At 34.9% G+C, this 18755-nt stretch overlaps 2 protein-coding genes across 4 annotated transcripts in view; one reads left to right on the forward strand and one right to left on the reverse strand.

The window, feature by feature from the left end:
• Window positions 1-7805, forward strand: part of NADK2 (NAD kinase 2, mitochondrial) — a 42464-nt gene extending 34659 nt beyond the window's left edge. For all 3 annotated transcript variants that reach the window (XM_019737224.2, XM_019737223.2, XM_019737225.2), the window contains 4 exons: window positions 984-1039; window positions 1180-1233; window positions 3477-3600; window positions 5683-7805. In XM_019737224.2, coding sequence (XP_019592783.1) covers window positions 984-1039; window positions 1180-1233; window positions 3477-3600; window positions 5683-5821 — 373 coding nt within the window. In that variant the 3' untranslated portion in view covers window positions 5822-7805. The remainder of the gene's footprint in view (window positions 1-983; window positions 1040-1179; window positions 1234-3476; window positions 3601-5682) is intronic.
• A 1681-nt stretch (window positions 7806-9486) lies between these two features.
• The window catches only part of SKP2 (S-phase kinase associated protein 2), a 31278-nt gene continuing 22009 nt past the window's right edge, over window positions 9487-18755 (reverse strand). The window contains exons 8-10 of the mRNA XM_019737226.2: window positions 16100-16151; window positions 15811-15918; window positions 9487-11408 (exon numbers count right to left, since the gene is read on the reverse strand). Coding sequence (XP_019592785.1) covers window positions 11195-11408; window positions 15811-15918; window positions 16100-16151 — 374 coding nt within the window. The 3' untranslated portion in view covers window positions 9487-11194. The remainder of the gene's footprint in view (window positions 11409-15810; window positions 15919-16099; window positions 16152-18755) is intronic.

The raw sequence follows: 18755 nt of genomic DNA on the forward strand, positions 1-18755 counted from the left end.
AATTCTGAATTTCCGAGAATTTTATTTTTTTAAACCTTTCCTTAACCATCTTTATAGACCCCAGGACAGCTACTTTTAAAAGTTATTCATGTTTGTGTTAACATCTGTTTTTAAGTTGTTAAGTAAGGCATCATACTGGGAAAAGATTTCTAACCTTTCTTATGATTTAAAGAAATACTTATACATGTTGAAGAATGTTAAATAGTATAAAAGGGTATACAATGAAAAGCTAGTCTTCCTTTAATTTCATCTCTCTAATACTAATTTCTAGACACAATCACTATATATATTTTTAATATAAGTAAAACAGATAAGTAATATATATACTATATAATGCCTTTGGTTTTTTTTTTAACATATGAGTTATCTCTCCATATCAGCACATGCAGTTCTATTTTATTCTTTTTAATATCTAGGTAGTACTCTGCTGTGTAGCTATAATTTATTTAATCAGTTTCATATGATATATATATATTTTATATTTGAGTTGCTTTGCTATTAGAAACAATGCTTCAGTAAATATCTTTGTACGCATCTTTGTGTATTGTGTGTGAGTTATCTTGTAGGATAAAATACTAGATTGAAGAATATGTTCATTTTAAATTTTAATAGTGCAGAATTACTCTCCGACTACAACTTCTACAATCCCATCAGTGCATGAGAATACTTCTTTTCCCATACCACGCCAATACATTGTTTGTTAGTTTTTAATTCTTGCAAATCTGAGAAAAAGCTTGTTTTAATTTGTATTTCCTTAAATATGAGTAAGATTGAGCATTTTTTTCATATATGTCCATGAACTGTTTGTCCATGTACTTTTATACACTTTTTAAAACTGGGTGAGGTGGCTATTGTCTTTTTGTTGTTTTTTATCCCTGATAATTTCTCAGAGTTCTTTGTATACTAAGTAGATTATTCCTTTTTCATTTTTAGTATGTTTTTAGAATGAAACAAGAAAGAATTTATGTGGTATTTGTTTCTAGGTCATTCAATATTAACAGGGTTGCAACTCAGGCTGTGGAAGATGTTTTAAATATTGGTGAGTAGCAAAATTGCTATTAATACATTATATTTATAATATGCTATACATAATGTATATGTTTTATTATGTGTTTGCTATTATATGATACAAAACATTTTATTTAATCAAGATATTGTCCCCCTTTCCTTTTTCAATAGCTAAACGCCAAGGAAATTTAAGTCTTCCGTTGAACAGAGAATTGATAGAGAAAGGTCAGTGACAAATGATCATAATTGCTAACAGTTTCATTTAAGTTCTATATCAATTTTAAGGATGTTATTGTAAACTGTGCTTGTCTAATTAGCAAAGCACTACTTTTTGACTCAAACATGCTCTTAATATCCCTTTAAATATTTTTAAATAAAGGTTTTAAAACTGGCCTTTATATTATGATTTTTGTCAGCTGTGAAATATAACCTCTATTGCAAAAACAGTGCAACTACAACCATGTCCTGGGGAATAGGGAGCACAGAAAAATACATTCCTGGCAAATGGGAAATGCACACCTAAACTCAGGGTGCCATTAATATCCTCTGAACAAAAAGGAATTCACTGAGCTGTGAATGCTTATCTTCATATTCACTAAGATGTCCTCTTTAACTATCTCCTACCAACTGCCCAGTTACTTCAGGGTCCTTTAAGAGAACTAGCACTGTTGGGAGACAGGATACTGACCAGGGAATGTGAAGATCTGGGTTCCAGTCCCAGACCAACCAGGCGCTCACTGTGGAACTATGGGCAAGACTCATTCTCCACTCCTCTGCTTCCGCAACCGTAAAATGGGGGAGGACAAGTAGATCACTGGTGCATAGGGATTCTTCAAATTTATTCTTTAAATTTTATTTTAAAAAATACTTAAAGCTTAAACTGAAAAACACATTCATTTGATTTGCATATGAAATTTTAACACTCCAAAGTTCACTCATCTACCAGGATCATTTTTGTACAGACATCAAACTAAAGCTTTTCTTACTGTCTCTGTTTAATTGAAGAGTATCCTAAGATTTTAAGGTAAATTTATTTTAAAAAACAAAAAAACCCAAACTCTTACTGTTGCATATGCTTACCTTTGTAAGGATTTTAAAAAATATATTCAGCTAAAATAAAATATAGACACAAATGGATATCAACATGTCAGATTGTAACTGTCATCCATCCATAAGCACAGATACTTGAATTTGAGTTATCAGAATAATTTCATTCCTGTTGGTTGCCTTTAAAACGATTTAGCAATACATGATAAAGTATTTTAGCAGTGTCAGTTCATTTATCTGTGTATTTTGGATTTCTACATAAGAATTCCTTGGTTGGGGAGATGGTTTGCCTCTAAAGTAGTTTAAAAACAGGGCTAAATCTCTGAAGTCCTTTTCATTTCTCTAAAATGGACTCTGTTTGCCCTCTCTCAATTTGAGACCTAAAAGATTATTTTAATCATGGCTTATGAGGTAACATTAGCATTAAATCTGTATCAAAAAAAGGAAAATTAGGCATTTATAGTAATTGATTCTTCATTATGTAATTTATCTTAAAACATGTATATAGACCAACTGATATTTATGTCAGGTATGTAAATTAATTTAAGGGTATAAGTGATTGTTTTTCCCTTAATAAACTGAACGAATGTTATTACACTGTGGATTTGAAGCTCTTCAGAAGCAATAGTGAATGCCAGTGCTGCAGTCACCATTACTTCTGGAACTACTTTCTTCAGAGCTAACACATATTTTGTGTGTGTTCCCAGAGGCAACTTTTTATTTTTGATAGTGAATTAGATTTTTTAATAGAAACCAAATAATTCAAATGAAATTTTGGTAAAGAAGTTAGATTATCTGACAGTCTTGTAATGTCTTTTAATGTGCTATTCAATTAAACGTTCTTTCAAGCCTCATTTCTTTGTCCAGTTGACTAACCAGTTTGTGCTTTGCATGCTAACTCTCACATGCCTCTTTGTTAGAGAGAAAGCAGGTCCCAGAGATTTCTGAAACTATCTTGAGTAAAGGCATTTTCAGTAGAGAAAGCATATGACTTGTCATTGTTTGAGACTGCATTTTGTAGCAAGGTTATTAACTTATAATTATGCTCATAAACTCTTTGACATGGTATTTTGGTAAGAATTTGGCAGGGGGAATATGGCAACTCAAGTTTCATTTTTGAGTGCCATAAACTAGTTCCTCTTATTTTTGTTTAATAATTAACTTTGTATTTTTTTTCCTTTTTCCTAAATGTATTTATTTCTTCTATATTGTCAGTGATGTAGGCTTCTGTGGGCTAATCTTGGAACCTACTCCTCATTTATAAGGTGTTTTGTTTTTTTTAATGGACTATTTTGTGAGTTCCAAGAAACTTGCTAGCAAACAGATCTTTGGAACAGAACTGCTTTTAAGTTGGGGATAGTTCATTTTGCACTTCTCAAGTTTTTTGAAAGTGCTAATATTTGGTTTTTCTTTCTTCATAGTAACAAATGAATATAATGAATCACTGCTCTACAGTCCAGAAGAACCCAAAATACTTTTCAGTATTCGAGAACCAATAGCAAACAGAGTTTTCTCAAGCAGTCGTCAGCGCTGTTTCACCTCAAAGTAAGCTTCTAAACTGTGACTGACTGTTTTTCATCTCTTGTATTATAAAGCACACTTGGTTTTATAAGTATTCATTTCATTCAAACTAAATTTGGTGGGAGTAGAACCTTCGGTATCATGCTAACCAGGCTAAAATGGTATTTTCTTTCAAAACTTAATGTATCATTTTAGAGAAACTGAATAGAAGGAGCATAATTACTTAATTGGGTGATGTAGATTTGTCTTTTTTTTTTTTTTACTGCATTAAGACCACAATAAAATCGAATTATCATTTTAAAAGAAACTAACTGGAAAGCAACTTTTTTTCATATGCTGTGGAATAAAAGCAGGATAAAATTTATGTAAAATCTATATTGTATAGCAGTAAACCTTCAGAGAAGAATTCTTTTCCCTCCCACATCTGTTAAATTTGCGTGTTTTTTATTTTTAAGGGGGAGGATATACATAAATGAAAATGATTTCTTATTTTGTAAAGGTTTTCCAATTTTCCAAACTAACAAGAAAACTTACTATAATTATGGAAAAATGTAATCTGTTTCACGGCAAGCAGAGAACAGTTTAATTTGAAATTGCTGCTTATAGTGTGCATATTTTCTTTTTTGAAAATATATCATTGCTTTTTTTTCCAAGAAAGACACTTAAAAAACAAACTCATCTTACTTAAAAATCACTTAACTCATTTGAGAATCGATTTTAATTAATCAAGAAATCTGTACTCAAGACTCATTTAAATTCTTGCTTATATAAATAGGAGACTAGCTGCATGACTTTGGTGGTTGGAAAGTATTTCTTAAGCACATCATAGAAAGCATTTTAACAACCAAAGATTTACAAATTGAGTACATTAGGATTAAGAACTTGTACTAATGAAGACACCAATAAAAAATGAAAAGGCAAGCCACAGAGTGAGATATTTACAGTACCTATATCCAGCAATGGACTCATATCCAGGATATACAGAGGGTGCCAAAAAAATGTACACACAGTTTAAGAAAGGAAAAGAACTGTATTAAAATTGTAATATTCAATATTATACCGATAACAAAAGATGAATACAAGTCATGTGTATACATTTTTTTGGTAACCCCGCTATAATATATTAGAATTCCAGCAGAACAGTAAGAAAAAGACAGGTAACCCAATAGTAAAATGGCCAAAGGTCTTAGACAGGCACTTCACAAAAGAGGATAGCCAAATGGCTGATAAACATATGAAAAATGTCCTTTACCTTATTATTCACCTGGGAAATGCAAATTAAAACTACGTAATACGATACCATACACACCCACCAGACTGGCTAAAATACCAGTTGTTGGTATGGTGGAGCAACTGAAACTTTATACACTACTGTTAGGAAAATTATTTGGTAATTACCTACTAAAGCTGAATAATAGCATAGGTATATATCCACTTGTAATAACAAGGATGAATTTCACCAACGTACTATTGAGCAAAAGAAGCCAGACTCAAGCATACATACTATATTCTCCCATTTATATAAAGTTCAAGAACAGATGAAGCTATTACTTCCCTAGTGACTGAAATTAGGACAGTGGATGTGCTTGGAAGGAGGGGCTGGGCAGTGATTGGGAGAGGGCAGTGAGGGAGCTTCCTGGGAACTGGGTCACACTTGATTCCTGATTTGGGGAATGATTACACAAGTGTGTTGAGCTGTACCCTAATAATTTGTGCTTCTTCTTTTACTTAAGTAAAAGAACTTTTACTTCAGTTTAAAAGTTTTACATGAAAATAGTTACATTCATGCTCAATACTTAAAATACTTATAATGGCAATAACTCAACATTCAAACATGAAGAAAGCCTGTCAGTTCCATCAAGTCTGAACTTGTTCACTCAGATGTTTGGGTGAATGGAGGTATCCTAAACATTTAAATTTGAGATTTTGATAATGTACCCATATATTTACATAGTTACTAATTCTCTCATACCAAATAGCAACTTGATTTTTAAAATCCAGGCCCAACGATCTACCAGTTCAGATAAAAATTAAACATTTTAAAGAAAACATTATTTAGGGTTAAGAAAACTTTTAATATTTAATGAAATGTTGCTTTTTGCTTAGGGTTTGTGTTCGTTCTCGTTGTTGGGATGCCTGTATGGTTGTGGATGGAGGAACTTCTTTTGAGTTTAATGACGGAGCAATTGCTTCAATGATGATCAATAAAGAAGATGAACTTCGAACTGTGCTTCTCGAACAGTGAAAGATTTCCTCAGATGACAAATTTTGATTACTGAGAAAATACTCTACTGCAGAAACAGACTACCAGTTATAAAGCTACATTTGTTGGTTACTGTTGAGACTAGCTGGCCTTGGGCTCAAAGGTGACTAAGAAGGTGAGATTTGCATTATTCTTCTGTTGGATTCTGATGGAAAAGATGTTCCCTATATAAGAAAATGGATGAACTAAACAGTTTAGAATTGATACCAGGGAAATTTCTATATTACTTAATGATTGGTATCCAAGAGTGCTGATATCTTTTTAAACTTAGAGAGGTAGGTCCAAATAAGGGATTAAATGTTTAGGATTTGAAATTTAACTTTTTTCCTTCCCTTTCCTCCAAACTTTGTAGAATTGGTCAGAACAAACACGTATCATTTGGTTAGTGTATATTTTTTATAGCACCTAAAAATCAAGATTTTAAAAAAATTTTAATGCAGAATTTTGATAAATCCTGACATTGACCTAACTGAAGTAGGTAAATATGTTTTTATATGTGCTAAGAATTTTCTAATTTCAAAACACAGTGATCTTGTTATGACTCTTTATTGATTTAAAAAGTTCACAATCATTTTTGAAATTATAGTTTTCATTTAATTGACTTTCAGGTTAGTTTTGACAGTGCTGGGTGAAATACTTATAACTGGAGAAAATCATGATGCTGTTACAAATGTACTAATTATCCAATAGCTATTTGAGGTCCTGGACAATTTTTAAAAAATTGATTTGAGTCTAATAGATTTCTTCCATATTTAAAACTCTCTAACATGGATTCAAAGACTAAAAGGATGAACTTATTAGACATATTCTGTTAGGAGTTTGGTCAAACCCTTAAAAAATATTTTCATCTAGTATTTGGAGTATTGTCAGAAAGAAAATGGGTTCTTTAATAAATATGCAAAATATTTAATAAATATTCCACAACATTAGTTGTGGAATTGCCCTACTTTTAATATCATGGTAGTTTTCACCTAGCTCATATGCCAAGTCTCACACATTAGCTTTGGAGGATAAAATGTTATGGCTTGCCTCGGCTGCCCCCTCCCCGCCCATGAGAGTTCCTTTATTTGGGGAGGAAATTATTTTCATCTAATTCTTGATCTACTTACACGTACTCTTAGAATTTTTACAAAAAGCATCTGTTGCTGCATCATGAGACCATTGATATTCTCATGCCATTTATTCAAATTTGTATGTGTTTTCACTTGCTGTTAAAAATTTTTGTTTAATCGTTGAAATATTTATTGAAAGCCCATTCTGTGCAATGCTGTATCAAGTGCTGGATATACTCATACACTGATGAATGAAACAGACTATATCTTGATAAAACTTGAGTCTAGTGAACTCAGAAGTACAATCTGTAAAAGCTAGGATGTATAATTACATTGAGTGCTCTTAGTTTTCCCAACATTTAACAGGTTCTTGTCAGATTTTTTTGTATAAATATTATTATACAAAAGTAACCTGAGTTGTGATGTATATCCAGAACAAGAATCTGCTTTTCTTTTCTTAGTTAATGGTATCTGCAATAGATACTCACTAGCAAAGAGTTCACATGATGCATACAAAAAAAAACAGTTGTGTCTAGTTTCCAGTTTGATTTAAAAATGATATACTTTATAAAGAAGTATAGAAACTCCCCTAGATTTAAAATGCCTTTTTGACAAAAATGCCAACTCTGTCTTTAAGATCAAGGAAATTTGTCCATAATGGTATCATAGATGTTAATATGTAACATATTAATAGGTAACCTGTGTAAAATTGTTCATAAGCCATATTTTAAAGGGTTAAAAAACACTTAATGTGCTCCATTTGCAGTATAACTTCTAATATTTCTGCTGTGTGGTGAGTATTATTTGTAAGAGTTGATGAGAGGCAAAGGATGTTAGAATAGCCAAAATGTTTTTATGAATTAACCTTTAATGGCAACTGTATGTGAATAAAATTAAACTATTGTTATTTCTTCTTTTTTGTTTCACTTCCTTAACTCTTATGGGGTCATTATTTGAAAACCAGATTTTCCCAAAATATTTCAAGTCTTTTCTCCATTGCTATGTATTACTCTGTGCCCTGTTCACTTCATTCACTGCTAATCTTTGACACAGAACCAGGATTTGTTAATATTAGAGGATGAAGTGCTTACCTTGTAAGTTTAGACCCTCAGGTAACTTCGACTTTGGCGAGAGCCATGGTAACAAGAGGAGTTGCCTTTTTGCCTGTCCCAGGGTTTGGGAATCCAATGGAAAGAGATTTCTTTCTAGTTTTCCCGGTCCCTGGACTTATTAGTGCCTCTCCCCGTCAGTAAAGTTTCAGGATACGAAATCAATAATATAGAAATCTGTTGCATTTCTACAAACTAATAATGAACTATCAGGTAAATTAAGAAAACAATTCCATTTATAGGTGTATCAAAAATAATAAAATACTTAGAAATAAATTTAATGAGTGAAGTCAAAGACTTGTACACTGAAAACTATAAGAAACTGATGAAACTGAAGACAAATAAATGGAAAGATATTTTGTGCTCATGGATTGGAAGAGTTTACATATTGTTAAAATCTCTATACTACCCAAAGCAATCTACAGACTCAATGCAATTCCTATCAAAACTTCATGGCATTTTTCACAGAAATAGAATGACCAATCCTACAATTTGTATGGAACCACAAAAGTCCCCAAATAGCCAAAGCAATTTTGATAAAGAACAAAGCTGGAGGCATCACACTCCCTAATTTTAAACTATATTACAGGCTATAGTTATCAAAACAACATGGTACTGCCATAAAAACAGACACATAGATCAATGGAACAAAACAGAGAACCCAGAAATAAACTCATGCATATACGTTCAATTAATTTACGACAAAGGAGCCAAAAATATACAATAGGGAAAGAACAGTCTCTTCAATAAATGGTGTTGGGGAAACTGGACCACAATTTTACACCATACACAAAAATTAACTCAAAATGGATTATAGACTTGAATGTAAGACCTGAAACCATAAAACTCCTAGAAGAAAACATAGGCAGTAAGTTTTTTGACATTGGTCTTGGTGATGTTTTTGTTTGTTTTGTTTTGTTTTTTGCCAAAAGCAAAGGCAACTAAAGCAAAAATAAACAAAGGAGGACTATATCAAACTAAAAAGTTTCTGCACAGCAAGGGAGCCATCAACAAAACGAAAAGGCGAACTACCGAACGGGAGAAAATATTTACAAGTCATATATCTGATAAGGGGTTAATATTCAAAAATATATAAAGAACTCATACAACTCAATAGCAAAAAACTAAACGAAAAACCAATCCGATTGAAAAATGGGTAGAAGATATTAATACATACCACCTTTTCTTTATCCATTCATCCATCAATGGACATTTAGGTTGTTTCCATATCTTGGTGATTGTAAATGATGCTACAATGAACATAGAGGTTAATATACTTTTCGAGTTAGTATTTTCATCACACACACACACACACACACACACACACACACACAGGAATATTATTCAGCCATAAAAAAATAAAATCTTACCATTTGCGACAACATGGATGGATCTTGACAGGATTATGCTAAGTGAAATAAGTCATAATTTTAACTACAGTACTTAAGGAAAAGAGAAAGAAAAAAATACAACTTAGATGAAGTACTCATTTTTATAAAAATGTTCTTTATTTTAAAACAAGTCTATAAAAGTAGAAATCACATACAAAAATACAGATTACTCTGACATGTTAGCAAAATAGCTTATGGCTGGACTTGAGTTTGGAAGTACTGCATGTTTGAGGGCATCCGGAAGTCAGTGCAACCGGATCCTATCACCGGCCCTCGTCACTAATCTGTAAACAAGAATTTCAAGTAGTATTTAGCACTTTTTAACTACTACAAAATTGAAACATAATCATTTCCAGTATAACTACTTTAAAATGTTCTTCCTTAGATACAGGCCGATAAGGGCACTTCATACCATTATTTGTAACATTTGAAAAATCTGATTAAAAAAAACAATGTTAATAGAAATGGTAGGTTTTGGCTTTTCTATTCCATTTTGCACATATGGGGAGGTCATCAATTTACACAAGAAATTAGTGTTTTGTGTGTGTGTGTGTATGTGTGTGTGTGTGTTTTAAGTAGAATTTAACTCTCTTGCTTCTACTGTGTGCCATTTTAAAAAATCACTGATGCTACAAAAGGTTCAACACCTGAGTTAACTTGTGTGCAGGTGCACGCTGTGCTTTCTGCTCTGAAACTAGGGAACATACAGCTGCTTCTATTGTATTTGTGATTGAGAGGAACATGCAGTTCTTCTGAGGGAACTTTAGGTCCAGTAACCTTGTAAAATGGGTAGTTTCAAGCAACCATTGTGGGAGACACTTTAAAAAAACAAAGGACGATTAAAAGTACTTGATTCCAGAGTAATACAAAAATAACTTCAAGGACCTCAGCAAGGAAAGAAAATGGCAGGCAACTTCAGTTCAGCCTTCCATCAGCATTTCCAGAACAGAGACTGATTGGTTATTACCACGTTTCTAAAACAAAGCAAGGCATTTAAAAAGCTAAAGAACCCACGTTAACATCATTCGATCATAAAGTCACAAGACCACAATTATATCTCTTCAGCTCATTTAGAATTCTGGGAAATGAGTCAAGTTTACTTCATCCATGTGATTTACAGGGGACTGCAGATTAACCTGTCATAGGAAGCTGCCTCCTGAACCTTCAAATTCTACGTCAACTCTGTACCTCTGGCTGGTTGGTTGGTTGTTTTTTACTTAGGTTTTAAGGTGGATTTCTCAGGGCTAGTCACTTCCAAGCACCTAACAAATGAAAAGGCAAAGTTGAAATGTGCATATTTCTTTTTCTATCCCCAGAAAAGATTGCCACAAATCTCCCATCCTATGATTCTTACTGTTCAGCCCACACAATACAAACAGCAATCTATGTCTTACAAAGCAATACTAGAGAATTAAATAGGAAAGTTAAGTTACCATACAGAATCATGAAAATGATTTGCTGGTGATTTTTAAGCTTGAGTCTAAACAGATTTAATAAGGGCACTGAAAGAGACGGCTCAAATTTTGCTCTTTAAGATATCGTGAACTTACAGGCTCACTTTCCTAAAATTTCGTTAAGTCCTACACTTAGGCTCGTAAGGGCATAGCAGTGACAGAAGCTTTTATAGTCATTTATAAAAAGCAACACTTCATAGTTTTCTCTCTCAAATGCTTCTTGGATATACTTGCAGGATGAAGGCAACGGGAAAACCAAGAATAAAAATAGCTGAGTACTCCGGCAGTTGGGCTTCCTACTATTTTCCCTGTTCCAAAAAAAAGGAGACACCATCCTGCAATAAATACTTCATAGACAGGTGGGCTTTTGCAATGTCAGTCGACATTTGATGCCCCATATCTCCGGGTTGCTTTTGTTGCCAACAGTGGGCCTGGCAATGGTGGTAAAATGGGAGCAATTGATCTGTAGATGAGGAAGGGCTTCCTTTAACAGCTGAAGGGTACTGTCTGGCACGATTCCAAAAACTTGTAGTGTTTTTAGTGTGGGAATTTCTCCAAGTTCACTGGAAAGGAAGAGAGAGACTTTCAGAGTCACAGTATCTATGGAAACTGTTCCACTAGAGTTACATGACCCGGTTTTGACACTTTGTATCATATTCAATAAAATGCACCCTGAAAGCATGAGTTGCAATCAATGATTTAAGAAAATAGCAAAGGTGACTCCAACCATGGCCTTAGGAGACGTGCCAGTGCATTTTGTAGAATTTCTAGCAACTGAAAAACTCCAAGGTTTGTTTAAAATCCAATCATATTTGCTGCCTTTCTACATTCTTGATTTATACTGAAAGGTGTTACTGTGTTATTAGGAGAAGCTAGCAAGCTAGTGATGGTAAGAGTAACTGTTTTACTGTGGCATCAGCTGGAAGTCACCAAAGGTTATGTGCAACGTAAGGGCTCAACTTTAGGCTCCCCCTCTTAAAAGATGTCAGCAAGGGTGACAACTTCATAGTGAACAGTCAAAAAGTCCATTATATGTGATGGAACCTAACAGACTTCACGAAGATATTTTAGACGGGGTTATGGAGTTGGGTGCCAAGGGAGAAGAGGGGCGATCAGTCACACCTTTAGAGGAGGCAACAGCCATCATACCTCTCTACACATTACCATTTTTGTGTCACATAAAAGCTAATCTTCTTAGGTGTTCCACATGAGGTGAAGTATAATTGTCAACAGGGAAATACTGGTTCACACACACACACACAAGGGAGCTCATTTACCCAAAGTAAATACTTTTTTGTAATGATTCTTTCTTCCTACCCCAGATCTATGTGCTTAGATATTCATCTCTCTGATCTGTATTTGCTCCAGATTGGGACACACAGTACAAAGTCTCAGGAAAGGGAATATTTAGTTTGGAATGTCAACAAAATCCCACTGCAGCTCAATGAACATACCAATAACCTAGAGTTAGAAGCATTCTTTATATTTTCATATTGCCAGTAATTAACAAACTTTCCTTATGATAATGGTCCTTCAGTCTTTCCTGCCTCCAATCTTTCTTTCTTCCTTCCAGCCGGTCCTATATACCAGTGTCCAAGCATCTCCCTAAAGCCTAGCTTACATGACGTCACTCTCCTGCTTCAAAACCTGTGTTGCTTCCCTCGTGTTTAAGGAACTGAAACTGCTCATCTTGCCTTAAGACCTTCCATGCCTAACCTGTTCCCCCCATCTTTCCACTACTCCTCTAAGTGTATTTATTCTAAGCGTATTGTTCAATAGTAGAGAGATTTAAAACACCAGACAGATTTAATGTTAGCTGTCTAGAGCATGAAGAGTAATTTAGAAAACAACAGTACTATCCAAATAAAATCAATATGCTCGGTGTTCATAAGGGGCCAATAAAATCTGAAGGTCACAATAGACCTAAAAGAAAATCAGAACACATTGTTGTTCTTAGAGTAACTGAATCTCTGGAATATAGAAACGAGTACAAAGAAAGGTCCCAGTACACAGATGGCTACACTTACCACTTCAGAGGACAGCAATCCTGCCCAACCTTAAATCTCTCTTCTGCAAGCTGTGAGTATCTGAGAACTTGGTAATACCCACGAGAATTCTGGCTCTGACATATCCACATTAGCCAAATCCTACATCCTGCAGTGGACTGTGTGTAAAGAAGCAACTGTAGGTGGGGGTAAGAAAAGGAGCTGCAGTGGATGGCAGAAGAGGAAGTGTTCTTGCAACAACACTGAGAATGAGCCCTGATGAGGAAGAAAATTGTACCGACTCTTAGCAGATATGCAGGTGTCGTATGTGAGGAGGGAATGAGCTGTATGAGGATGAAGGATGAAGGACGCTTCCCAAGCTGAAAAACCAGGAAGTCTTTAAAATGTTCAGGATACCAAAAAAACCCCCAAAAAAACAGACAAATGAAAAAACCCTCAGCAAAGTAAGGGACAGTAAATAGAAATGAACAGGTTAAGAGCCATTATTTCTAATTTAGGTATAAAATGACATTAATAATGTCTTAAGTATCTTTGTTTAGTTTTAATAAACAAAAGATACTTATAACCCCTTCCTTCCACAGGTTCACTCTTTACCTCATCTACATAGTCCTCTTTTCCTTATAAAATCTTAAATCCCTCAACTATAAATTCTCCTACCACAAGAGTTTCTATTTAGTTTCTTCTAGTCTCAGATCAGTTTACTACCTCCAGCTTGAGTTTCGTCCTTGCATGAGAAATATGGAATGATTACAAGAAAGTTTAGACCTAGGGAATCAAACCAATCAAGGAGTAAGGGAATAAATACAATGAGAATATGTCTTGAAGAAAAAAAAAATTGTGTACAGTTTCCCAAGTATTTTAAAACATTCCCAATATAGAAGAAAGACACTCAAATTTTATTTTCCCATTTCTGAGATAAGAAATAAATATTCTTCGGCATAAAATGGCTTTCTGGAAATTATTGCTGAGGATCCCAGAATTCTTACTATGCATCCAAATACAACAGCTGCCAGAATGGCTGAAATTAGAAGGAAAGATATTTTATTCTGAGAAAGTTTTAAGGCTCGAGCACTAGCGAACTCATCTTAATGGAGTCACAAGGTAAACCAGTGTACTATTTATAGTGCCTACAGAAACATATTCTTTTACCTTCAAGTTCAATCAAGAACAGCATCTTTCTTCTTTTTGTTCTCACTCTTTTCTGGTGGTCTGATTTGTAATTAAACTTCTGATGCCCATTTCTCTTATTTCAACACAGGATATAGACAAGTAAGTCGTAATAAGCAGGGAGGGTTCACACCTACGTTGGGACTGCAGGCTCCTGCCCTTGGCCATCAATTCACACTGCTGGTAGGTATCACTAAGCAAGTGTTACTATCCCACCTGGATAAAAATGTTACAATGTGAGGGCTCCCAGCCTCTGAGCTTCTGCTCAAGAAAAAGCATTTGGAGATTACCTGCTTAGCTTCTTTCTCTCCACAGAGAAAGAACAAAGGTAAGACACATGGATAGATTCTCTTGAAAAAAAGAACGATCACTGCACTCCCCAGAGGGGAGCACAGGCAAAAAATCTGAAACCCAGGTGGCAAGGACAGGAAAGGAGGGAGGACAGAGAAATCTTTTTGGGTAGATGCTACATTCTCCTAGGAGTTCTGGATGCTACAAGGGGCAGGAGATTTTAAGAAGAGTGCCATGTGTATGAATTTGGACCCTAACCACCTAAGAGTCATGCAAAGAAATACTGGCATCCCTTTTAGACAGTGCTTTTCCAAATGAGATGCCAGTTCATGCCCCGAGTCCCAAGATTAATTAAAGTAATTAGTTAAACGTATAATTACTACATTCCCTAATTCTACTAGTTAACCCTGTATTGCTGAAGTATCTGATTTATTCATTAATTCTTGAAACTACCTTATAAAATCCAACAAGTAATTTGAAGGCTACATAAACTCTTTGTTCAAATTCACCACCATTCTTTGGTAGGAACCAGAAGCTCAATTATCTTCTTTTGGATAGTGAGCTACTGAGGTCAGCAGCCTCATTGGGGGCATAATGCCTGGAATAAGAGGGAAGGAGGCCTGACCAAGTCGAAGATACTGATTTCTTGTGGTTTAGAAAAAACTTGCTATACATTTACATTTGACATAAGGAAGAATTTTCCAGCCCTTCGGGATGAAAGAAAGGAAACCTTCTTATAAAGAAGTGATGATATTAATTCTGACAACTGGAGTATAACACTTCCAAAACAAAAAAAAAAGATAGACAGGATTCCTTTTTTCTTTGCACACCCTTGATTTTGTGGAAATTGCTGAACATGTACAAAATCAACCCTTGTAAAAACTACCAGATTAAACAGACTATTCTGCATCTGAACAGAGACCTAGGAGGTAGACCCAGCTCAACCATGAATTCACTGTGCAGCTTAAGGTAAGTAGCTTCACTCTCTCGGACCTCCATCTCAACCCCTTTCAAAGAGAGCAGCAGATTCTCACAATATTTACCACTTAAATATGTCTATTCTTCCCATTCCTTGACTCTCCAGGACAGATTATAGAACTTTTCCTCTAAGACCAGATGAAGCCTTTTGGAATCAGGCAGTTGATTTGAAAAAACTGGAAAAAAACAAGACCCCACATTGGGTCTAGCTCCCCCAATTCTAAAGGCCACCTTCCTTTGTAAGTCCCCAGACACTAGTACAGTATTCTAATATTTAAACCTGCTCACAGCGAAAATAATATTTGGTGAATTCTTTCAGTCAACTCAACTGTACCAGCCATTTTAAGCAAAACATTTTGCCTTGGTTTTTCTATTTTGCTGGTCTTTCCTAACCAGTTTGTGGCACACTAATATTGAGGTGGAAGTTTTAAACAACTGCTATCAATAATAACAGATTTGAACACACAGGGACATCTCCTTGGGTCCCTGCTTTCTACTAGCTTTAAAAAACAAAAATACTTACAGTAAAGTTTCAGGTATTATATCATAGCACCGACTGAGTGAAAGGTGTTGGAGGTAGTTGAGCTGGAAAAATTCCGGAAAGCAGTCCTGCTTCAGCATGATACTATCACTGTAACAGAGCAGAAGGAAAGATTCAAAACCTACCCATCAATTCCAGATGGAGAAGAAAAAAATAGTCTTAGTTCCTTGAATTCAACACACTTAGTTCCTTTAATTCAACATAATTACAACCTTTTGTCATTCAATGAGCAATCATGACTTTTCACTTTTTTTTCTAAGTGAAAAAATACCTTAAGTCTAGATGGACAAGGTTGGGGCATCTTCCGATTAAGGTAGAGACATCTAGAAAAAAACAAAAAAAAACCAAGTCACTATGAAATAAGGATTAAGACAGGGGTATCTGCTCTCAGTACCATCATTTACCATTGTGCTGTCAGTTCAGAACACTAGTCACACACTATTAGAAAGAAAAACAAAATTATCATCTCGGCAGATTTTCTACCCTGAAGATCCGAGAGGATCACCTGAAAACTACTAGAAACACTAGGAGAACTGTGTAAAATGACTGGTTGACAACAATCCACAGCTTACGAATGTATCAGCAATAACTGAATGGAAAAATTTTTTTTTTTAAATCCCATTCACAACAGCAAAAAGCAAACCCAAAAACCATTCTAGTCATACCCACATAACAACGTCAATGACAGACGATATATGCAACGGTGGTCCCACAAGATTATAATGGGTCTGGAAAATTCCTCTCGCCTAGTGAAGCCGTAGCTGTCAGAGTCGTAGCACAAGGCATGGCTCTCATGTTTGTGGTGATGCTGGTGAAAACAGGCCTACTGTGCTGCCAGTTGTACAAAAGTATAGCGCACACAGTTACGTCAGGTGGGTAGTACTTTAGATAATGATTAATACACAGCTATGTTCCTGGTTTATGGATTTACTAGAGTTGTTGTCATTATTTTACTGTACTCTTCCCATTTATGAAAAAAAAAAGTTTGCTGTAAAACAGTATGCCGTGTTAGGCCAGGAGCTGCCGCATATCCCTTTGTGTACTGCAGCTCTTGATAGCACCATTTTTCTCTTGCACTTGATTTAATCTCATGTTGTTTTGTACACTGACAGGCTGTACAAGCTTGTGGCCTAGGAGCAGGAGGCTACACCATCTAGCCCAGGTGTGCAATGGGCTGTACCATCCAGGGTTGTGTAAGTGCAACCTGAGATGTTTGCACAATGACAAAACCGCCTAACATTTCTCAGACATATTCCAGTCATTAAGTGGTGCATGACTGTATAAACAAACAACATATCATAAAGGTAGGACTTAAACTCAATGGGGGAAGTCACGGATTATTAAAAAACAATATGGCTACCACAACCGGGAGCAATGTATTTCTGCACTTTCAATAACATATCCAAATAATTTCCACACATATTAAAAAGTTCTAAATGCAAAAATACAGATTGAGTTAGGCGTTTCTAAACATAGAAGAAAACATAAAGGGAACCGATAATTTATTACATAAAAATTTTAAAACTCTTACCATGTTAAAGCAAAACAAATCACTAACAATTCGAAAACCCTCAGAAAACTGGGCATATTTGCAACATACATTAAATAGTTAGTAGTCTTATTATACAAAGAGCAAAAAACGATAAATAGAAAATGGGCAAGAACATGAATAGATATTTTGCAAAATACAGAGATAATAAAAATGCAGCAAGAAATGCAAACTAAAATGAAAATAATTGCTTTTCAGCCATCAAATTAAAAAATTCTATTATAATACCCAGAATTGATGAAATGTAATAAAGCAGGTCTCCCCATATACTACAAGTGGATATTTAATTTTATGCAGACTTTCAGGAGAGAAAGTGATTTTAAAAAAAATAAAAGTGTTCAGAGCATTTCACACTTTGCTTTTTGGCTCAGTGATTTTACTTTTAGAAAAAGAGAGTTGGGCATAAAGATATTCTTTGTAGCAACTGTTATAATAGCACTTCCCCCAATTAGTTTAATACGTTAAACTTCACCCATTTTTCGTTAGCCTCCATCCATTCTTTGGAACACAATGCTAATAGTAGTTATTAAAAAACTTTTAAATAATATCTCATGACCTTAAAAATACTCAGGGTATACTGTAGAGTGAAAACACAATACATACAATGCATTATAGTCTCAATTAGTTAAAACACACTCACAAACTCATATTTACACATAAACTTACACACAAAGAAGGGGTGCAGGTAAAGCAGGAAGAAATACACCCAAACATTAACTGCAATTACCAAGGGTGGTGGGATTATAGATAAATTTTTAGATTTTTGAAGAAAGACACATGTGCTACTTGGTAATCAGAAAATGAATCAGTAAGTGTTACTTATTTTTAAAAACAGACAAACTTCATGAACGTTTGAGGGTTGTTTTTTTCTTCTTACAGCTTATCTTCAGCCCATTCCCCCTGCCCCTGAATCCTAGACTTGCATTTTCAATGGCCTCAACATACCCACTGGAATATGGGAAAGGCACCTCAAATTTATGCCTAAAATCAAATAGTTGATTTCTCCTCTAAATCTCCTTCCCTAAAGTCTTTCCATCCCATAAGTGGTAACTTCACGGATCCCGTTGCGTAGGCCAAAACTCTGGGAATCATACTTGACTGTTTTTCTCACATCCCACATACAATCTGTTACTACTCCTGTTTTGTCGGCTTTCAGTTGTGCCCCAGATCCTATCATTTCTTACCAACTCGAATGTTAACAGCCTAGTCTCCTGCAGCCTTTTCTCATCACAGCACCAGAATGAGACTTCTACAACGTGAGTCAGATCATAGCATTCCCTGCTCAGGATACTCTAATGGTTTCCCATCTCACTCGGAAAAAAATCTGAACAAAGCTTTTGCCTTGGTTTAGAGCCCTTGGCTGTCTCATCCCGTCACT

The sequence above is a fragment of the Rhinolophus sinicus genome, linkage group LG03, assembly GCF_036562045.2.
Source record: "Rhinolophus sinicus isolate RSC01 linkage group LG03, ASM3656204v1, whole genome shotgun sequence".
In the NCBI taxonomy this organism is placed as follows: Eukaryota; Metazoa; Chordata; class Mammalia; order Chiroptera; family Rhinolophidae; genus Rhinolophus; species Rhinolophus sinicus.